At 39.5% G+C, this 24,027-nt stretch overlaps 1 protein-coding gene across 1 annotated transcript in view; it reads left to right on the top strand.

Annotated features, from left to right (window-relative positions):
• The window catches only part of CNGB3 (cyclic nucleotide gated channel subunit beta 3), a 69,022-nt gene that overhangs the window by 34,211 nt on the left and 10,784 nt on the right, over positions 1-24,027 (top strand). The window contains exons 7-15 of the mRNA XM_074145292.1: positions 2,575-2,625; positions 4,598-4,684; positions 5,982-6,046; positions 8,506-8,628; positions 17,550-17,691; positions 19,633-19,792; positions 20,614-20,711; positions 21,259-21,342; positions 23,463-23,581. Coding sequence (XP_074001393.1) covers positions 2,575-2,625; positions 4,598-4,684; positions 5,982-6,046; positions 8,506-8,628; positions 17,550-17,691; positions 19,633-19,792; positions 20,614-20,711; positions 21,259-21,342; positions 23,463-23,581 — 929 coding nt within the window. The remainder of the gene's footprint in view (positions 1-2,574; positions 2,626-4,597; positions 4,685-5,981; positions 6,047-8,505; positions 8,629-17,549; positions 17,692-19,632; positions 19,793-20,613; positions 20,712-21,258; positions 21,343-23,462; positions 23,582-24,027) is intronic.

Here is a 24,027-nt window from a genome sequence, read left to right as displayed (position 1 = left end):
CTTCCTATGTTCAAGTTTGTGCCCATTTCCTCTTGTCCTGTCACTGGGCACCGCTGAAAAAAGACCAGCCCCATCCTCTTGACACCCTCCCTTTAGGTATTTATAAGCATTGATCAGATCTCCCCTCAGTCTTCTCTTCTCCAGACTAAAAAGACTCAAGTCCCTCAGCCTTTCCTTGTAGGAGAGATGCTCCAGGCCCCTAATCATCTTTGTGGTCCTCTGCTCTACCCTCTTCAGCAGTTCCCTGACTTTCTTGAACCAGGGAGCCCAGAACTGGACACAGTAGTCCAGATGGGGCCTCACCAAGGCAGAGTAGAGGAGGAGGATAACCTTCCTCTACCTGCTTGTACTCTTTTCTTGGTGCCATTTGCCTTCTTGGGCACATTGCTGGCTCATGATCATCCTGTTGTCCGCCAGGACTCCCAGGTCTTTTTCCACAGAGTTGTTTTCCAGCAGGTCAGCCCCTAACCTGTACCAGTGCATGGGGTTATTCGTCCCCAAGTGCAGGACCCTACACTTGCCCTTGTTGATGTCATCAGGTTCCTCTCTGCCCAGCTCTCCAGCCTGTCCAGGTCTTGCTGTATGGCTGCACAGCCTTCTGGTGTGTCAGCCACCCCTCCCAGCTTTGCGTCAGTAGCAAACTTGCTAAGGGTCCCCTCACACTCTGTCCCCTCATCCAGGTTGTTGATGAATATATTGAAGAGGACTGGACCCAGTACTGACCCCTGGGGAATGCCACTTGTTACAGACCTCCAACTAGATTCTGTGCCCCTAATCACGACCCTCTGAGATCTATCTTTCAGCCAGTTCTCAATCCACCTCACTGTCCGTTCATCTAATCCACACTTCCTAAATTTACCTGTGATACCTATGAGGATGCTGTGGGAGACTGTGTCGAAAGCCTTGCTGAAGTCAAGGTAGACAACATCCACTGCTCTCCCTCCATCTGTCTATCCAGTCATGCCATCGTAGACTGCTTCACTGGAATCTATGGACTCATACATGTATGCATGTGTTTGCATGTTTGTGTGAAACTTTCAGCTTTTTATTCACCTGGTGCAAGAATCATAGTTGAAGACAGTGCATGTTCTGCTTGCGATGGCCAGGATATGTGTGTTGTGTTACAGACTGTGAGATTGTGGGGGGTTTTGCCAAAATCAAAACAAATTCCCTTAATTTCAGGATGCTTTGAAAATAATTTATTTGAGATATTTTGTACATATACATGTGTACATTCAATTTTGTTTCTTGCTACTATTTCTGTGTTATCTTTTTAGAGAAAAATGGACAAATAAAACTCTAAGCAAGTCTCTTAAAAAAGGTAGAGCTTGCCCTTCATATATCAAAAGGGCATCTACAACATTAATTTTTCTTTAAAATCTTCTCTACTTTTGATTCTTTAACTTAATGTGGAAGAAAATCTAATATGGAAAAAAATTAATTTAGGTTACTTCAGTGACATTACTGTGCCCAATAGACAGAAAATCCAAAATTACTTATCCTCAAATTTAATTTGGAACTAGCTTTAGTTCAGTGCTTTTACATAAAATTTTACACATTGTGAATACAAGATATTACTGATACCTTTACAAAGGAATCTCAGATAAAACTGTGCAAATATAGTTTGGATAGATATTAAATACAGTGCAGTGTAATGTATTTTTCCATGCCAAGACATTCAGTAACTGACAATGTTGCCTAAATCCTACAAAACTCAAGTTTTATGAACAAGGTTAAAACTCTAGTGTAGGAAGCTTACCATGTACTTCCCTTGAAGCTGTTTGTACAATTCATAGATTTTAGTGCTTGAAGAGATCATCTACTGCCTGATCTCCTGCACTTAGTTTAATGCTTAAAATGATAAGAGTGAAAAGGTGGCATGGAAATATCCTTAACATTTTAAAGCTATTTTTAAAGCGTCCCTGTTATAAATACAGAAAGTATAATAATAGATACATTTCTTTAGATACTTGTGATTACCCTTTCTTATTAAGGTATTAGCATCAGTTCCCATGGAGAGCAATTTAAAAATAAATAGCTAATCATTACTAATGAATGCAATGTTGATTATTATAATGCTAATAATGCTAGCATGGTAATGCTAGCTTTCAAAGAGCTAAATTTGTATAACACCATCAGAAACATTCTTTGCATTTTTCTTGGAACCACTGAAGTCAATTGGAGTTTTTGGCCCTGAAATAGAAGGGGTTTGGGTCAAGCACCAACTGGTAGAGATGTCTTGAGAGGGAAGATCTGTAGCAAAAACGTAACACACTTTGCCAGACGAACAGCAAGACTTGGAAAAAATCAGACGAACCACAAACCTGATTTTATCAAGTAGATCTAATAAAATCTGATAATATGTAAACTGGTCTAATAAAAGTACTACTTCTTCCTACAGATATTTCTCCATTCATACTTTTAGACCATTATTTACTGTCATCATCCCTACTATCAGAAGAGAATTACATATTATTATTATTGTCAGTATTATTATTACTGTCAAGTAGTAAAGGCTCATTCTTGGCATTCTGTTCTTGACTATGCCTTTTTCTCTTTTTGTTATCACTTTAGTCAGACAGAGCGGAAATGAAGAAATTCTACCACAGCTCTACGAAGTTTCGGGTGAGCAGACCCTGTGTTACTGATATGAATATGTAAGTTTACATATTCACGTAAGGCTGTAGGATTTCACAGGATTTTTTTCGTTCACTGAAAATCACTGTTGGTTTAAGAACAGCACCAGAAAGCACTGGCTTGATGGCATGTCAGTGCTCACCAGCTGAAGATTGCCATCTTCATATACAGTGTTTAATTGAAGAACAGAATAATTATAAATGCAATTGTAAATATTAATTCTGAATAATAATAAATACATAAAATAGAATTAATTAATTTCTGTGGTTTGATGAATTTGTGCGAGGTGGTCCCCGCACACACTGAAAGACAATAGCACAATTTGCCAGAGATTCATTAAACAAAAAGTCTTGAAGTCATACGATAACTCTGGTTATCTCTCATGTGTGGCACTAAATAGGTCATCACTCACACAAGTAAACAAAAAATTCAAACTAAGATTTTTGATGCTCGTTGCACTTTGTAAAAACAAAGATGCATTTGATTTAGGAAAATTTTAAATTTTGTTCCTAAATACTGTTTTTGCCAACAGAGGATAGGTAGTCTATGGAATACGTGATACACATCCAGCTTTGTGACACTGAGCCCACATCTCTGAAATCTCAGTTGTTGCCCCCTCCTCTTCTGTAAATCCTTTTGCACCTGCCTCGTTTCAGAGTTAAATTTGTCTCAGTGCTTGTGGTGTTACTACTTATATACTTGAGATTAAGCTATCCAAAGTGCAGGATATACACTATACAGGCAAGTGAGTAGGACAGAGTCAAACTTACAGCAAGAGAACTAAGTGGATATGTATAGTTTTATTTTAAGTTCACACTTAAAGTATGTTTAGTGCTCTTGATTTCTGCAGAAACTAATGAGAGTTGACTGAAACTGAGAGTTGAGTGTTCTCACCACATGCAAGATATAGATATAATCTGGGAATTTGACATATGATTAAGTACTAACAGTTACTGATATTAAAGCACTTCTGAGTAAATTTTGCCTCCTCTTAGACATGTGTCTGAGAGAGGGAGAAAAGCCATAAGAGGCTGTTTGTCCTCAATCAGACTTTTGGTTTGGTTTGCTCTTTTCACAGAGTTCAGGTATTAACTGCCTCTTACTTGCATGGAATAAAAGGTTAGTGCTGCAGACTAGTTGCTGCTAACACAAGTTATGTCTCCCTGGGCAAAGGCATTTCTGGTTACAGTGAGATGAAGCCGAGAGTTCCACATCCCTCTTTTGTTCCCAAAGGATACCAGTAACAGAGCAAGGCATCACAGGATCTTTAAAAAGGCATCACCAAGTTTGCCACAGCTTTCCTTCTCTCTACAGAATTCTTGGAAAGAGTAAAGTAGGCAGATAAGAAGAGTAATGACGCAGTGATGTGCTGCAGGGGGATGTTGAAAATCTTAGTGATATGGGAAAGAGAAGCGCCCAAATATAGCAAAAGACAGTATCTATTAAAAAAAAAAAAAAGATCTGAACTTGCCATCCTACCATGAATCTGTTGTTTGGAACACATGACTTCTGGTTGCGAGCCAGGAGTCTAAATCACCATGTTCCCCCAGATTGCTTTAGGCAGCCTGGTTTTAAAAGCCGTGGGGCTATTAAGATGTGCTTGTGGAGTGCTCTCCCCACCTCCACTCACCAGCCACATGCCTACCATTGTAGTCTTGTCAGAACTATAATTGAAATAACAGAATGTATAAGTAATCAAATATCTGAGATACTGTTAATAAAGCCCATGAAACAGATGAAAACCTCAGCCACAGGGGACTTAGAAGCAGGGCAGAGCAAAGCTGCTGGTTGTTTTCAAAGAGATAATCTTGCCTGCCAGTGCTTTGGAAGTTACAGGCTTAGCATGCTGACTGTTCAGATATTATACTCAATCATGATTCAATCTAAGTAGGTTTTTGACAGCAAGTAAATGCGTTATGATTCTTGTGAAGTTTAAATTGACCTCTCTGCTCTTCAACAGCTCGATGTGATATCAGTGTTGCCGTTTGAAATTTTGTACTTTTTCTTTGGATTTAACCCAGCATTTAGAGCAAATAGGATGCTAAAGGTAAGATCTGTGTTAGTGATGGATGGCTAACCGCACAAAAATGCTTTTATAACCCAACCGAAAGTTGTTTATAATATTTAGGGATATGAAATTTAGAAATCGGAAAATATCTTCAGGATAAGATACAACATCAGTAAACAAACCAACAAAAAACACAAGATATAATCTAGCCCAATGAAGCCCTTATTCTCTTATTTTTCTTCTGACTTCATTATTTCCTACTTTCAAAAGGTGCTTTGTGATTAACACTGGTTTGTTTCCATTATTTAAATTAGATTATTCTAAATTCAGATTACCTGTTTAGTTTTCAAAGATCACTAATTAATGCCAATGTATTTTCCTCTTCTGTTGGTAATGTCAGGTGCTTAAAAGCAAAGGAGGGAATTTTAAGGACAATGTAAACTATAACCAGCATACTTAACAATCATAAACCCACTTTTGTTATCAATTCCAAAGACATCTGGTGTTGTGCAATGAAGGGGCTGAGAAGGGATTAGGCCACAGCCCTCTCCCTGCATTTCATGGTACCTAGCAGTTGGTACCATGGTCCCTTACCATTCTATGGCTAAATACAAGCAATATGTTGACAAAGAATTGGCTTTCATTTAAAGTTGGAGAGAAGAACTCTCCAACTTTACTCTGAGAAAGAACTCTGAGAATTAAATGAGGGTACTATTCACTTCAGTTTTCAACAAAACTTCAAAATTCCCTAAATCAGAACCAAAACAATATGAAAGAATGAAAAGTTAAACAGTACCTCGTATTAGGCAAACAGGTATGTACTGAACAAAAACAAAGAAAAAAGCTATATGTGAATATGAAGGGCTATAACTAAAGGTAAACTACAAATAATTAACAGGAGGAATTCGATATAGCAGCAATTGTTACTAATCGTCCAGTACGACGTTGTTGATACATATGATCGCTTACTGAGAATTACTGGAATTTCAGAAAGTGTAAAAAGGGATTTTCATGCGTGTAATTCTCTCTGATAAAGTTGTCCAAGAAACTACTTATCTTTGAGGAAACAGAAATCATTCATGTGCAGCAGTCTGACCTAAACAGCAAAGCTATTTCTACAATCAGATTAATGGGACATTCCACACCCAAAACAGTGTTTAACTCAATTTTCATCTTTGCTCAGCCATTCACCTTTTGGTTAAATGTTTAAAGAAAGTCAGACTGCTGAAAAATCCATTGTTTTCAAGATGTGTATGTGAACTAATGTCAGTACTATCAGGAAAAGATGTGTGGTGAAGAATAGTGATTGGATTATTTGAATTTGTTTTCCATTCAGCATAACACATTCTTTGAGTTTAATGATCGTTTGGAAGCTATTCTGGACAAAGCATACATATACAGGTATGTGCTTATTTAACTCTTGTAGCATGCAAAGCTCGGCATAGAATGCATTTCATTTAATTTCATGAGTTGTCAGTGAAGCACTGGATAGAATATGATACAGACTTAACTGTTCAATTTAAGATTTTTTTTTTTTTAAATATCTGGTTTTATTTTAATCATTAAAATAATAAATGTAAAGCTTCACTCATGTATGAAATCTACCTCAGTTCAGCTGGCCTGCTCCAGGCAAAATGTTCACCAAACTGAGGCTCCTGTCAAAATTTAACTGATCAGAAGTGGCAGAAGTTTCTTTAGCCGAAGATCTAAAGAATGGTTTCTTTAGGTTGCTAATAGCAGTGCCAAATCCTCAGCAGTTGTTTATTTGTACTTAAAAAGAGTCATGAGCTTAAGCCTGTGTCAACATTTTTCTTCAAATATGCTCTCACCATGAACTTGGCATATACAGAAACTTGGCCCTCCACTGCATTGACTAAACTTGGAATGAGAATCAATTCAGCACAGATCTCAAATGGCGATTATAACTGTTGTCCGCTGCACTATGTTCTCGCTTTCTCCATTTACTACAAGAATTTTGGATCCAACTCAAGTAGTCCATGGACATGTCTATGGCAAGTTTCATAGGCCCATCAACAGTCAGTGATGCCGCTAAGACCCGATGAACCCATCTACTGTGTCACCATTATTGTCATGTACTGTCAGTGTCATCAGCCCAAGTTTATCCTGTGCAATTCATAGAATCATAGAACCATAAAATGGTTAGAGTTGGAAGGGACCTCAGAGATCATTGAGTTCCAACCCCCCTGCCATGGGCAGGGACACCTCCCACTAGACCAGGTTGCTCAAAGTCCCATCCAACCTGGCCTTGAATACCTCCAGGGACGGAGCATCCACAGCTTCTCTGGGCAACCTGTTCCAGTGTCTCACCACTCTCACAGTAAAGAATTTCTTCCTAATATCTAAATGTCTTCTCCAGGCTGAACAACCCCAACTCTATCAGCTTGTCTTCACAGGGGAGGTGCTCCAGCCAACAGATTTTTTTGTTCCCTGTCCTAGTTTCGGGGCACGTATTGTTCCTGTGTGCTGCTGTGGCAGAAATAAGAATCTGTTGTTTATAATCCTATTCTATTTCAGAGATTATTGCATTTAAATGATAGACTTGGTATTTATACATTGCAAATGAGATATTTTATGAGATTTAGAAACTAGTTAAATTTGAAAAGGAGGTTGGAACATCATCTCCTTCATATTTTCATACACCTGCAAAATGAGACAAAACTTGTAAGTTTGAAAGTTCTGCTAAAGTATTTTGAAGATGCTGACCTTCACAAAGCTCATTCTTATACTGCCCTCTCCTTTCACTTATTGAAGAATCTTTTGTGGTTTGTTTTTGGTTGTGGTTGTGGGGTTTTTTTTTTTTGTTTAAATTCTTGTTGGTACAAGAGAAGACTTCTCTGAATTTCCACAAGATGAATACATTGCTTTTCAGTTTCTGAATCACTGCCTCCCTATCGTCTCCAATTTCTAGTATCATTAAAAAGAATGATTTTCATCTGTCTTGCTTTCGTTTTTAAACCTTTTTCGCAAGTTGAGAACTTTTAAAATTAATTATTTTCCATAATATGTCCATAGAAAGGCAAAAGAGGGCATGCAATGGCAGTTGAAGAATGAGCAAGGAAATACAGAAGATATTATCTCCCATTAACTTAGTTTATAGACCTAACTTAGTTAGAACTTACCAGATTTTCATAAAACCATCCACTCAGTTACTATGCACTGCAAAATGCATTGAAATCTCGCTGTAGCGGATAAACTCATTGTGTACCAGCCTCCCTGTGTTTGGATAAGTCCTATACTTTTCCTGCTTATTTATCCCTTGTCAGAGCTAAATCCAGGAGATCTTTCTTTTGATCCTCATGCACTGAACAGAGGATATACAATGAGATCATTATTGTATTAAACAGAAAGCGGCTTGGTGCTTAAGTAGTTCATCATAGGTGTTCTTCAAAGAACTGGCCATAAGCATAAGAACGGGGATTAGGAATGATAGAACTTCTGCTGTATCTCCTAAATCATACTATATAGCGGATCTACTGGAGGCTTCCGAGCACGGCTCTTGTAAAGCAGTTCATTTCTGACCTCAGACATTTCTTGGCTTTAGTTCACAAGTTTAGAGCCTATCCTGAACGGAGTTTGGCAAACGCATTAACCCTTTAGCCTCATTAATATAGCTTCACATTGCTGTAAATATTCATAGCCAGTTAAAGAAGTGGATTATAAAATCATCATGGAATCATAATTTTAAAATTACCCTGTGTCAAATATTGTAGGAAAGATATTTATTTTGACCTTGGACAAACGTGAGAGACAGGTAACTGCCAGCTATTCTTTCACAGAGTCAATACAGGTGGGGAACTACGTAATGGATGCTTAATACAAATTCCTGTTGACTTTTATAGGGTCATTCGAACAACTGGATACTTGCTGTTTATGTTGCACATTAATGCATGCGTGTATTACTGGGCTTCAGACTATGAAGGACTCGGCAGCACTAGATGGGTGTATGATGGCAAAGGAAACATGTAAGTCCTTTTCTCTTGCAAGAGATTTTTGTTGATTTTATTCATTCCTGCATCCCCCTCCTTTCCCCATGCCTTTTCTTGCAGGGTATGCACCTTATTTACAAGTGCTTGGATAGTAAACTTTTAGCACCGTAACTGCTGATTAGCAGCTTTCATCACTAACCCATATTTGGAGGGCAGGTGCAGTGAATAATCAGTTTACCACTTCCAGCTTTTATAGGTTTATGAGTCAGTGCTAAGCCCTAACTTAATTAAACATTTAGAAAGCAATAAGGGTCATAAATTAAACTTACTGATTGCATATGCACATGGGAACCGTTAGAAGGATTGCAGAACAATCCCTCAAAGGAATAAGAGGCACAGATTTTTTTTTTCTGCCACATAGCATTGTGTTATTAAAATGCAACACTTCAGTCCCTCTAAAAACCACTGTGATTGATCTGAAAAAATTCCACCCACTTTCTCTGATCTTTTGAGAAGGTCATGCATGTGGTAGAGTGTCTCCAGTGGGAAGGACTGGATACTGGCACACTTTTCCACAAACTCCTTGTGACAGCACTAGGCCAAGTAAGGGACATTCATTAAGATGATGGGGAAGAAGAAAGAGAAAATAGCAAAGTCATAATATATTTTGTGTGCAGTTATATAAAAACATATCTAGTAGGTTCAGATGTATGACTGTTCATTTCTTTCAAAGGCCATAATATAGTTAAAGCCACAGAAGCTCAATCTGTTCATTAATTACATTCTTTGAAAAACCACATATAATACACTACTGCTGTCACAAATCAGCCTTTAAATAACTTTTCATGTTTCTCTTGGAGACTTGCTCCTCTTCCTTGTAATTTCATCAGAGTTCATGAGTTTGGTGTGAAGTCTCTATCTTGAAGGGTAAGAAAATAGCCTTTGAGAGTAAAACACAGGTTGTGTAAAGCAGCGTTGACTTTTTGTAATTGGGGTTCTCTCTGAAAAAAATGGCACGGCTGAAGTTTCCGCACACCACTAAAATACAGCTTGAGTACTACAGCCAGACGTGTGCAAGCAGGCTCATGGAGCTCAGTGGGACCACTTACGTAAGTGAAGTTATACACAGGTATTTATTCACAGGATCAAGGCTTCCAGAAATCTGACAAGAAAAAAGCAGAACAAATTTCCATTATAGCTATTTTTCTTAATGTCATTCTTGGGAATAATTAATAATTAATAAATTATTAATATAATTTATATTCATAAATTAATGAATAAATAAAATAATGAATAAATACTCATAATTAAAAAATAAGGCAACTAAGGCCGAGCAACCTGAAAACTCTAGAAGTTGAGCGCTTACTTGAAGACTGATCGTCAAGTTTTTAATGCCTCTTCAGAACAGCCTAGAGAACAGGCAAGAAAGTCTTCCTTTTTTCCACGGACAAGAATATTTTACGTTTCACCAGGGAAACAATTGGTAGAAATTATTTGCTACCTTGATCACAGACAATGTAGTTTTGCCCAGAGGCAACGGCCAGGTTTTTTTAATATTTTGTGATACCTTTTCTACAAGAAGACAGAAACACTTCTCAAATGATGTCACACTGAAATCACATGGGATTTAGGGCAGAATTTTTTTATAAGCAATAATGATAAACTGATAAATCAAGGTCTGCATTAAACTAAGACGCTGAAATGAAATGCATATTTAGAATATATCCATGTAAGCCTCATTAAGCCATTAATCTACCTCATGTTGATGTTGGTTGGTGAATGTATGACTTTATTCTTTTGCCTGTATCTACCTCATCGTGGATTATATGGTCCCATGTACATGGAACCCCAGAGAGTATCCCATGTTGAGCTGCATTTCATAAAGTATAGCTTGGTATTCCACTAACAGCAAATGCCTTCTGTATGGGACAGTCATCACTTTAAAGAATCAGGCACGACATATTGTCTGATTGTCAAATATTTGGGGATTTTTGACAGAGAGGCACTGTGTGAACGTTAGTAATTACTGGAGATACAATGTGAATTTAAACATATGAGACAAGGTACTTCTAGGTATATTCATTTCTTTGGAAACCAGAAATTAAGAACAATCCAGGAAAAATCTGTCAGAAAAAGGAACCAGAACTGCAGTACATGTATTATGGCACAGCAGCGCAGATGTGATTTCCTTTCATGGAGCATTCAGCGTTGCCAATATTGGAATCAAAATATGCCATTGGTCTCATTTAGAATGGGAGCACATTCAGAAAGAAGATAAGACAAAGATAACTTCTTAGCTAATTAAAAAAAGACAGGAAGCAGTTTGGCAAATAAATCAAAATTCTAGTGGTCTCAGATTGCACTGACCCAAAGTAAACGATCTGACACTGATTTAGTGGCGTGAATGTTTTATGGAGGATCCCTGCTGTGTCCATAAAATGTTGCTAGTTATGGCCAAAACCAGTTACTAAAAATGTCAACGCTTCTAGGATTTTTTTTTTTTTTTCCTTTCCAGGCTAAAAAGAATACACAGACAACAGTTTCCCTTATCAATTTGGTTATATATATGTTTCTGAGTGGGCATACTAAATGCTGAACTTCAATTTATAACTAAAAGAGCTGTACACAGCATTCAAACCACAAGAAAAATTATCAAAGTAGGTCTTTTTGCAAATTTCGGCTAGCTGTATTCTTTCCCAGCTTGTGTCCGGACTCTATAGTGTTAGCGCGTGTCTAAAAGATTTGAGATCCTTTGCGTGGCAGCCTTCAATTAAAGCCTGTGACTTCTTGAAAGATGCAAAAGACAGTCAGCTTTACCCTACTGAAACGCACCCAAATTAGCCACACAAGATCTTTCCAACTTTAAAACTGCTCTCATGAGCTTGGTACAATTAGGCAGCAAGACCTCAGTCTCTCCTAATGCGTAAGGATAATATCCCTGATACAACACAATAGTGTAGAGCCTACGTGACCACGGTGGCAGGATATTGACAAGGTTTCTTAATTATAGCTAAGTGAAAAATGTGAACTATATGTGTTTTTTTACAACCTAATTCAACTATCCAAGTAAAAGATAGGTCTCCCTAATTCCTCGGGAAAATGGACAAATCCTCTAGAAAAGTATTCAAGGCAGGGACGTAATGTCATGAATTGTCCCAGGGGAAGTATCTGTCCCTTCCATCACTGCCCATAAAGGAAACTAGAACTAGGGAGATGAAATTCTCATGCAAACCCCCCCTCCTCCCCCGATCAGCATTAAATTTGCACAAACCAAATCATTCCACTTTGCTCATGGCATATTTCTTCTCCTGTTTGCCAGCGATCCACAAGTAGTCTGCAAAATTCTCCCGCATATTTATTAATCGAGACATATATTTGCATCCTGCTTATGTTTTTCTGTAGCTCGCTGCCTTCCTGCTCTGGGCACAGACTTAGTGGATATCGGGAAGTCCCAGGAAATGGTCACTGTATGTGTCGAGAACGACTCTACTTCTTTGGTATGCATTGCCCAATGTGCAGTAAGACTGGCATATCTGAAATGGTGTCTGGTGGGCATCAGCCCTACGTTGCACTTGCAATGGGTCTGATGTGTCAGACACATCAAGACGGAGGTCGTTAGAGGACCGGTTTATAAAGGCCAGCTCTTTGCTCTCCTTAAACCGGCTGTCATCCGAGAGGAGTCAAAAGTCACACCCCTGAAATAACGCTTACCTGGGCTGAAATGGATGTGTGACTGTCACCTTAAAATCTTTAATAGCCACATGCACAAAGATTTGATTTACCTGTATTAACCAAAACCATGTAAGACGTTTATTCCATTAATTCCTTCTGAAATGGATTTTTATGAAAAAGATACAATGGCATCCTGGCTTGTATTAGAAATAGTGTGACCAGCAGAAGTCGGGAGGTGATTGTCCCCCTGTACTCAGCACTGGTGAGGCCACACCTGGAGTATTGTGTCCAGTTTTGGGCACCTCAATCCAAGAGAGATATCGAGGTGCTGGAGCGGGTGCAGAGGAGGGCAACGAAGCTGGTGAAGGGCCTGGAGAATAAATCGTATGAAGAACGATTGATGGAGCTGGGACTGTTTAGTTTGAGGAAGAGGAGACTGAGGGGTGACCTCATCACTCTCTGTAACTATTTGAAAGGACATTGTAGAGAGGTTGGTGCTGGTCTCTTCTCACAAGCAAATAGTGACAGAACGAGAGGGAATGGCTTCAAGCTGCAACAGGGTGGGTTTAGACTGGACATTAGGAAGAAATTCTTCACAGTGAGAGTGAGCAGACACTGGAACGGGCTGCCCAGGGAGGTGGTTGAGTCACCATCCTTGGATGAGTTTAAGAGTCGCTTAGATGTGGTGTTGGGGGATATGGTGTAGGGAAGAACCTTGTAGAGTAGGGTAGATGGTTGGACTCGATGATCCCAAGGGTCTTTTCCAACCTAGATGATTCTATGATTCTATGATTGGTATAATACTACACAGCATCTTACTTGCAGTGTTTCTGAATGTTTTCCTACCTAGGACTTATTTTAGGGAAAAATCTACTAGTTTAATTGCCTGAAGGATAAACATGCTCTCCATGTTGCAGAGAAGGAAAATCCCTTTCTTGTCTCATGTTGTTTGTTTCAACAGTATTTTTATAGCAGGCTAGTAAGCCATGTGGTGAGCAATGATGGTTTCCAGACACAAGCTAGTAGGAAGCAGAGCTGCTAACACCGTTGAAATAGAAGTCTGTTTTTTTCTGGCTTTCCTTAAACAAAATTTACGACCTCATTTCTCCCCTTCTTAGGCAAAAAAAAAAAAAAAAGCTGCTTTACGTTTCAACTGTGTAACTTTTATTTCAGATTAAAAGAAAAACAATACAGTGAGTAAATGGAGAAAATACAAAACCTGAGCTTAAGAGATAGTGAGTATCGTGTCACTTTGCCAGTAGAAAGTTTCTTTTGAAGTAAAATTGCAGAAGAGTTTTATGTATTAACTACATCTTCAGAAAGGGATGGGCAGGTCTGAAAACAACCTCTCATGTTTTGGATATACAACACAGCAAAGGAAGAATGTGACCCCTAAATTCCTTTGAGGAGCTGCTTTCATTGTTTGTAGACATTCCCAGAGTGAAGATTATATTGTCTATCATGGTGGACTTGGCAAGCTTGGCATCCAAGGCCATTGGGGGTGAGGGAGCTGGTTAATTACTTTCATTTTCTATAGTAACTAGCACAGAAGTAATGTTAATTTCTTTACTCTTATATTCATAAATTATGCAGGTTTCAAGCACTACAGAAGTGTTAGTGATGGCAAATGAACATGATATTAATACACTTCATATGATAATTCCCCTCAGACAAACTAGGGACATTATTTTATGCTTAAATCCTCAATTCTTCTAAGACAGATCTGAGGCTTTTTCTTACTATTGATTTACGCTACAGAAGTCGAAGAGAAAGCTGCCACTTATACATACTTTGCTGGAAGCATGCATAGGTGATGATTTTTTTTGAACCTGAGTGAAAATGTTATAGTCGTGTAATCCAGCTGTTCATTTTGCACCCCTAACAAGGAAAAATTATATGATGGCAGATACGCAACGAATCTTTTGACTTAAGGGCACTGAATGAAAACAGCCAGTTCTGCCTGTTAAAATCTAAAATTAGAAAACTACGGTAAAAGTGATCATTGTTACTGCATTTCATTAATCTGCAACCAAGAAAAAAAAGTGACTTTGTAATGAAAAACAAACATCATGTGACCCGCTTTCTCGATGCGGGGAAGGCTGTGGACATTGTCTACCTGGACTTTGGTAAGGCCTTTGACACCGTCCCCCACAGCATTCTCCTGGAGAAGCTGGCGAATCATGGCTTAGACAAGTGTACTCTTCACTGGGTAAAAAACTGGCTGGGTGGCCGTGCCCAGGGAGTTGTCATTAATGGGGTGAAATCCAGTTGGCGGCCGGTCACCAGTGGTGCCCCTCAGGGCTCAGTTTTGGGGCCAGTCTTGTTTAATATCTTTATTGATGATCTGGATAAGGGGATTGAGTGCACCCTCAGTAAGTTTGCAGATGACACCAAACTGGGTGAGAGTGTTGATCTGCTTGAGGGTTGGAATGCTCTACAGAGGGACGTGGATGAGTTGGATCAATGGGCCAAGGCCAATGGGATGAGGTTCAATAAGGCCAAGTGCCAGGTCCTGCATTTCTGTCACAACAACCCCAGGCAACGCTACAGGCTCAGGGCAGAGAGGCTGGAAAGCTGCCCAGCAGAAAAGGACCTGGGGGTGTTGGTGGACAGCCGGCTGAACATGAGCCAGCAGTGTGCCCAGGTGGCCAAGAAGGCCAACGGCATCCTGGCCTGTGTCAGGAGCAGCGTGGCCAGCAGGAGCAGGGCAGTGATGGTGCCTCTGTACTGGGCAGTGGTGAGGCCTCACCTCGAGTGCTGTGTTCAGTTCTGGGCCCCTCACTACAGGAAGGACATTGAGCTGCTGGAGCGTGTCCAGAGGAGAGCCACCAAGCTGGTGAGGGGTCTGGAGAACAAGTCATACGAGGAGAGGCTGAGGGAACCGGGCATGTTTAGTTTGGAGAAGAGGAGCCTGAGGGGGGACCTCATTGCCCTCTACAACTCCCTGAAAGGAGGGTGTAGAGAGGTGGCTGTTGGCCTCTTCTCCCAAAGGAATAATGGCAGGACCAGAGGAAATGGTCTGAAGTTGGGGCAGGGGAGGTTTAGATTAGGTATTAGGAAGAATTACTTTTCTGAGAGGGTGGTCAGGCCCTGGAACAGCCTGCCCAGGGAGGTGGTGGAGTCGCCATCCCTGGAGGTATTTAAGAAACGTGTAGACATGGCACTTCAGGGCATGCTCTAGTGCCCGAGATTGTTGGTTTGTGTCTGTTTGTGGGTGGGTGTGCTGTGGGGTTGTGGGTGTTTGTTTTGGTTTGGTTTTGGTGTTGGGTTTCTTTTGTTGGTTTGTTTTGGTTTTTTGTTGGTTTTTTTTTGGTTGGTTGGACTTGATGATCTCAAAGGTCCCTTTCAACCAAGAAGATTCTGTGATTCTGTGATCAATTGCTTGGTAAAGCCTGGCATTTTAGGTGAAAGACTTGGAAGCACTTTTCAGTGATTTAAAAAAAAAAAACAAACAACTCATTGGAATTGGTTGTTATTGTGAGTTTATTTTCTCATATTTACACAAAACTGACCCTCCATTTGTATTGTTACATGGACCATTTATTAACAGGAGTGGAGTTCATATCTTGAATAAGAGAAGTGTTTAAAAGTGGAGGCAACCAAATTAAAATATACACCTGAAGTCTGCAAGGAGATCAGGTAGCCTCAGATTCAGGGTAGGCATGAGAAGATGCATGCAAGACTGTCTATTTCAAAACAAACATCTCCAAAAGTAGTTCTTCTGGGTTTGGTTTTGGTTTTTTTATTTCACACTCAATAAAATTCAGCAAATAGAAGGAATCTGCATTGCTTTAGAAGCAATAGTCATAGATGAAATAATAGAAAATCTCATTGTACAATTAAAGAAAGCAAACTTCCACTCGTAATCATTAGTGAAGCTGAAGTCTGATTGTACAGAGACTTAGGAAGTCAGATTCTAAGTCGGGGGGCCTTTAAAAATATTCCTAAACCAAATACTTTTTAGCTCAGAAAAGAAGGAAACGATAGCACGTTCATGGCAATGATTTGAACTAATTAATCCCCGCTGCACTGTATGAGGGATGCTGCATGACTAGTGGTGCCATGTTCTAGAATAAAATTTAAAACAGAAGCTTAGAGATGCCAAGGCACTTTACATATGTAAAAAAGAGTTAGCATGACTATCCTCAAAAAATTTAAAAAAAAGTAAAATCATTTTGTCCAGGTCCATTGTTGTTTTCACCAGTTTGTGTTATCATACTGATAGAAATACACCACTTGAATACAACGGGCTTTGTCACACACAAGGCTGTACAAAGAGGTCTCTACTAAAAGAACAAGAGGTCTTTGGCCAAAGAGCTCCCAATTCAGGTATGAGAAGTGAGAGACAGCAGATGGATACAGGGAAGGACTCAATATAAGCCACACGTTGAAGAAGAGTCTTAGTGGCTGATCATTACTCACTGCTGTATTTGACTTCTAGATCAAGAGAGTTCTGAGGAAAGTCTTGAAGGGTGTTAACAAGGTGGTTTTGTACCCATTGATGGGCAGCTCTTCCCAAGCATGAGGGAAAGCAGTGAAGAAGGCACGAAAGTGTTTGTGTAGGTGACGGAAGGGGTGGTGGAGGCCAGCCACTAGGAGAAGTTAATGCAGGAGTCAACCTTTCAATGCTCAATAAATGAAGTGGTTTGGAGATGCTGGATTAACTCACAGCTTGTGGAAATATGTAACTTCTGTTTGACATAATCCGGGAGGCAGAGCCAATGAAGGGTGCTCGGAAGCAGAATGGGAGGAAGACCTCTGTGAGTAAAGGGGTAGGAAAATGAATGGACGTGAGAAGGATGACATTGCATTTGTTGTGCCCATAATAAGGCTTCACACTTGCGTCATCAAGTTAAGCCATGGGAGAGACCTTCAGACGTGTGTGCATCCAGTATGCTACAGATAAAGTCTGGGAAGTCTCTTAACACATTTATACTGCTTTTAACACCACAGCATCTTTACTGGTAGCATTCCAACGCTGTAACGTCCACCTTGGCAATTCATTCCTGAAGTCTTCTGTAATGCTGCAGAGTTACTGGAGAACACTAAGTAATTGTTGCATTTCCCATATAGTCTCATTTTGCTGTCAGTGGGAACATTCAGCCCAACGTGATTTACATAACTTGTATCATTTGTAAAATCATAACCCTTTATTAATAAAGTGCTGAGGTCTTTCCTTTGGACCGGAAAGCATCACTGAAAGACCCAATTCCAGTAGGTATATGCTTCACTTCAACCACACAAGTCCCTACAGTCAATAACAAAGGTGTTGTCTGTATCCACAGGTATCTGAGGTGTTACTACTGGGCGGTGCGTACTTTAATCACCATCGGCGGCCTTCCAGAACCACAAACTCTGTTTGAGATAGTTTTTCAACTGCTGAATTTTTTCCTGGGTGTCTTTGTCTTCTCCAGCTTAATTGGGCAGGTACGTCAAAAAACTTGATAACTAGATACGTTCAAATTACTGTAACGTAGTGATAATAGATTCAATTTAATGGAGTTTAGTTCTGGGAAAAAGTTTAGCTTCCATCTGAATGTCCCTCTATTTAACTGTCATCCATACTTATTATTCTAACGAATACATGTGTTTAGTCAGTTCCCAGTTTTGTAGCCCTTTTGCACACAAGCTGATTTAAAGCCAAGACTCTGCAGGACATGGATGATTCTTGAAACTATGTGTAATTCCTTTTTCTCTTCCTCAGACCCAAGGAGACAGTTCCTGACATTCACACTATACTGGTAAACTTGTATAAAAATTGCAATTGTAGGTTTTGATATTAATATGTAAAAATTATTGAATGTCATGCTCGATACTACTGCCAATAGAATGCTGTTAATGGAAATCCCATTATATTTTTCAAACCAGAATTCCGCTTTCTTCCATAAATTACAATCTATTTGGTAACCTGAAAATCAACTGGTTTCTATTTTTCTTTGTTCTCCTTTGGCAGGAGGAAAAAAAACAAAAGCCCATAGCACAGCAAATCAGTTATATTTCCAAATGAATATAACTAAAATATTTCAGGCTTGTAACTATTAAACTTGGGCTTTAGATCCATAGGTTTTCAAACACCTCGCCTACAGAAAAACAAATGCCGTGGTTCCTACGTGAGACCGTGTCTTTTCGGATTCCTCTAGAAATCGTTCCAGACTTTGATTTGTACGTGCTTGTTATTTGAAGAATTACTATGAAAAAATAAAGCTGAAAACTGAAATTTAATTTTTATTTTGGATACAGGATTTGAAAAGTTCAGTCAAACAGTGAAAAACTGCATCCGTCTCTTGCTGTTTAGAAATGCGAGGAGAGAGAACCACCACGAAACAGATGGTTTGTTTCCAAAACAAACCAAAGCAAAATCCTTGCCTATAGGATTTTAAATTCAAATATTTCTTGTGGAAAACTACTGAAGTCTAGTATATTGGATTAAACTTCAGAGTTTATATTATTTTCCTAAATTGAGATAACTGTCAGTGAAAGCACCATTCCTGAAGAAGATTCTGCAGATTAGTTTTTGTAACCAGAATAGTCATTTGCAGACTCAAACCTTAAATCTTAACACACAAACAGCTTCGTTGCAGTTTGTCGTAATTCCTGTTTACAAAGAGCCCTTCAAATTACTGAGTTATTCCTGGTTTAGCACACTTCCCTAAAAGTTGTTATCCCTACTGCGATCAGTTGCATCTCTGTGATATAAAGCAGAATTCAGCCCACTGGCACATTAATCCTTGGCTGCTGCAATAGGAAACCATTCTACTAAAACCATGTCTAGATAGTTATGCTTTTGAAGAAGGAATATCTATGAACATTAGCTCATCTACTTTCTAAAACCAAAATTACATTTGTCTTGGAATGTTAAATGATGTTCCTGCACTAAAATCTTCAAGGTCACCTTTCAGCTCAAAGTGCGTTCTTAGCTCTGATCTAGATTCTCTTAACTATTTACACAGTGGCAGGATCTTAACTCTAGTGGTGCCAGCTGGTGTTATCAGAGACATTTAGCCCACTTTGCTTCACTTCTGACTTGCATTGCACACCAAATGCACAGCAGCTCTATTATGGATTTGTAAGAAAAGCATTATCTGTGTTTTTCATCCACGTCCGGAAATAGGAGACAGCAGAATAAGCTGAAACCCACAAATTATTCCTTTAAAATCATAAATATAGACTTCCCAACACAACTAGATTAAATCTGTAACGCTTCTGAAAAAAGCGGATGAAGCACCTATTCAAAACATGCAGCTGAGTGCATAATTAATCAGTGATTTTGCAAACAAGTGTTTTATTCTTTTCATATGTTGTTGACAAGATACTCAAATCGCGGCTGTTTTTGCTGAAATGTGTAGTAACAACCACTGATGTTTGCAGATGAGAGATGTAATTGGAGCAGCTACAGCAGGACAGAACTACTACCGTTCCTGTATGGACAACACTGTCTCCTATATGAACACTTATTCTATTCCAAGAGTTGTCCAAAATCGTGTTCGGACCTGGTATGAATACACATGGGACTCTCAGGGAATGCTGGGTAAGGCTTTCCAATTCCAGTTCCGTCGCAACTCCAAGTGCGAGTGGTTGCACGGACACAGATATAGGGTGAAATTCACATTTCTCCTTTTCTGAATTGCATGGGAGAAGCAAGAGGAAAAGAAGAAATTCTTTACTTTCAAGAAGAAAAAGCAATATGATGCTTACTACTTCATAAATTCTATTAATTTATACGAAGCTGGTGAAGGGCCTGGAGAATAAATTGTACGAAGAACGATTGATGGAGCTGGGACTGTTTAGTTTGAGGAAGAGGAGACTGAGGGGAGACCTCATCACTCTGTATAACTACTTGAAAGGACATTGTAGAGAGGCTGGTGCTGGTCTCTTCTCACAAGCAAATAGTGACAGAACGAGAGGGAATGGCTTCAAGCTGCAACAGGGTAGGGTTAGACTGGACATTAGGAAGAAATTCTTCACAGTGAGAGTGAGCAGACACTGGAACAGGCTGCCCAGGGAGGTGGTTGAGTCACCATCCTTGGATGAGTTTAAGAGTCGCTTAGATGTGGTGTTGGGGGATATGGTGTAGGGGAGAACTCTGTAGAGTAGGGTAGATGGTTGGACTCGATGATCCCAAGGGTCTTTTCCAACCTGAATGATTCTCTGAGTCTATGTTCTGGTTATAACTTTAGACAGGATATGTAACTTAAAAGTATATTAGCAGCTTCCTCTTTTGAAATCATAAATCCTAGAATAGCTGCATTAAGTTATTTTTCTGTACAGTGTTCATTTTTATGGACAGTCTTTCATTCTTCCTTTATATTTTCTAACAGATTTTATGCCTTTTTTTTTTTTCTTTTACAGATGAATCAGAATTACTGGAGCAGATGCCAACCAAAATGCAATTAGCCATTGCGATTGACGTGAACTTTGCCATCGTCAACAAAGTTGACTTATTCAAAGCAAGTAGTTTCACAGGAGAATGCAGAAATGTGTGGTATTCCTGAGACAGAAACCTTTGTACTGTGCATCTTGCAACACTTCAGAACACGTTTGTTAATATGCAAGGCAAAATAAGTCTAAGAAATATTTCAGGCAATGGAGACGTGTCAGGACAAAGCCAAGTGCCTGCCTTTGAATTTTTTGTGTCAAAGCAGAGATTAAAAAAAAAAAAGGCAAATGAGATCGAGACACAGTCCTTTCGTATCGATATATTAAAGCTGATGTTTGTCAGACTCTAAGTGATTTCAGAATAGAACTAATCCCAAGAATCAGACATAGAAGAATGTATTTTTTAATCCGGTCCACCTTGCCTTGCTGTATCCTGCCTGCCGCTGCCGGGAGATCACTAGTGCTGTGTTCGGGCAACGTAACTTTGATGTAGGGAACGCTCCTTTTGTGGATCATTTATGTGTTGTTGGGTTTTGCTGCCCAGTGTAAGCACTGATAATCACTTGTGATTAATAATAACTGAATTAATAGAGCGACCAATTCTAACTGTTTTAACAGGGGTGCGATACCCAGATGATATATGACATGCTGCTAAGGTTGAAATCCATTGTGTATTTACCTGGTGACTTTGTCTGTAAAAAGGTGAGCATTATTTTCTCTTTCAAAGAATAATTATGGTATGTATTGTAGAAAAAGAGTTCAGATATTGGTCAACAGTGTCCTTTAAATAAAATTAATCCTGAGTGAATTAGATAGCATGAAAGTAATTAAGGTACTCTGTTATAATAACAAAAGTGCTCTCGAGTTTCAACCTAGAACAAGACAATATGGATTTTATTACTTATATTATCAAACATAAAATTATAGCAATATGGGAAAGTACTTAATGTAAATATGGCTTATCTAATGATACAGCATGAAGTTTTACTATTTAAAATGGAGCAAGTTTAATTTTTTATACATGCAAACCCAGCCTACAGATCTCAATCTACGATGCTTTGCACGTGCTTCGTCTGTGTACTCAGAAACTCATAAGTGGAATTATCAAAGAATGTAGAAAACACAGTGCACCCCATACCGCTCCTTACAGCAGGATCTGACCTTGCTCTGCCTTCACTAACAGCTGTAAGCCATCTCCAGACTTCCAGATGAGTGCTGTCACACTGTCCCCTAGCAAAGAAGCCTGTCTTCTCTTAGCATTTTGACTCAAACATGGCCTTATAGCAATACAGGTAGATAGCTCAGCTTCTGACCAGCTGAGCCCAAGTGTCTTTCCAGAAGGCGTGTAAATGTACTTACAGGCAGGTGTTGAATGTAATTAAAGCATGGGGAGGGTGAAGCCTCAGTACTGTTACCGTTCTGGCAACTGACCCACAGTTCATACCACACTCGGGAGCGGCCATCAGAACCCCTTAACTTGTCTGGTCCAGTATGTTCACTAAGGTCCTGCTTCCTCCAAGAGTTACGCATCTGATCCTCTTCCCAAACGCTGAGTTAGTCCCCCTGACTCCACAGTGCAGGAAGTTAAACATTTCTGAATGCACCAAAGGATCAGGTGTGTCCCTTCAAAGATCAAACCCAGAATTACTGTTGGCTAGGAAGGGTGGAAGAATAATTCGTTTGCTTGTTCACTGGACAGCGTGAAAGGATCTTAGACTGTGGCTGGGACTCCACCACAACAGAGAGAGCAGATGACAGTAACAGATTGAAGGTCTTGATGCTAACACTCAGATGCAAACAGTTCTCAAGAAGGATGGATGGTGAGAAACGGAAGTAGCCATTTATTACAGCTTGATTCAGAGCTAAAAGACCTCTCCCTTGTATAGAGCTACTATGTCACCAAAAACCGTAGTAGTCCTATTAATGCTGTAACATGTAGTAGGGAATAAAACCCTGTTGGAACTATGTCCTCCTTGGGTGTATGTTGGCCTTATCGTACTTCACCGAGGAGGCTCCAACACGCAGGCATGGAGGCGCAAGTGAAGGGATGGGAAGTGCAAGCCCTTTGTTTTCGGTCCTGGCTTTGTTGCAGTTGCCTTTTCACATTAAAAATTAAATTGCCGCTTTGCCTCAATTACTCCAGAGGCACAAATGGAAAAATTTTTAATTGCCTGTTTTATTGAGATGTTGTGAAGACTGTTCAGGTCATGTTTATGAAATCCATTCTATTACTCCAGTTTGCCTGCTTTTTATTGTGTATACTGATGTCATGCTTTGAATCCTAGTAGATTCTGTGGAGGAAGATAAATAAATTAATAATCTCTTAAACCATCCAGTGACTTCCAGGAAAGTAGACAAAGTTTTGAATGATTGTTTATTCTTATTTTCCTTTTTAGTTAGGTAAGTGATGATTAGCAAAAAATAGTGTAAAAACTGAAGCTTTTTACACCATGAAGCATAGGCTTTTTTGCACTTCCTTGTTATTAAATACGCTGCTGAAGTACTTTAGTTTCCACCAGAACAGCTGATGGAAATGACAGCTACAATCCTGCTTATTATCCGGTCTTCTTTTTCCAAGCTGGCCTGGATAGTTTTACTCCTGTTCAATTGCTGTCCGATGTCATAATTATATCTGCCAGAGTCAGTCCTTGCATTCGTGCTCAGCGCTAGGAAAAGTAGCGCAAACATTTATTTCTCCGTAATACTGGTAAACTTGGGTATAAGAAAGGGGAAAGATATTTAAAGAAGAGTTTGTCAGATTATTCTGACAAAAAACCACTGCCCTGCTAAAACATGAGATCTTCATATATTTGTGTTCCCAGGGAGAGATTGGCAGAGAGATGTACATCATCAAACAGGGTGAAGTTCAAGTCCTTGGAGGCCCTGATGGTACCAAAGTTCTGGTTACACTCAGAGCAGGAGCTGTATTTGGGGAGATCAGGTAGGTCCATCGCTATTTTTAAGACGTTCTTTAGAACTGATCAAATCATCGATGGTTGTTTAACCTCTCTGTGGCAAGCACGACGGCTACCACGAGAGGCTAGAAAGTCGGTGGGATCAACTAAGAGGACACTGAGCGTGGAGATGCAGGTCAGCAAAGGAAAATTTAAGTGAAGCATCAGAGACTAATCCAGCAAGATTCAAGACCAGCGTTTTGGGCAACGTACACAGATATATACAGATTTCCCCTTCTGCACTTAAAAGTTTGATTTAACACATCTTCCTGTTCTAGGATCTGCAACATAGCAGGAGAAAATGCATCTTCTTGCCTGTATAGTAAGACCAGGTGCCCTTAGACAGCAGATGGTAAAAATTATAAATAATTTCCAACAAAGCGGATAAAAAATCTAAAATAGCAAATAAGATGGGTTCATTTAGGAGCTGAAG

The sequence above is a fragment of the Numenius arquata genome, chromosome 3 (genome assembly GCF_964106895.1).
Source record: "Numenius arquata chromosome 3, bNumArq3.hap1.1, whole genome shotgun sequence".
NCBI classification, from domain to species: domain Eukaryota; kingdom Metazoa; phylum Chordata; class Aves; order Charadriiformes; family Scolopacidae; genus Numenius; species Numenius arquata.
The sequence above is the reverse complement of the archived record's forward strand: the minus strand, read 5'-3'. Positions and strand labels throughout refer to the sequence as shown.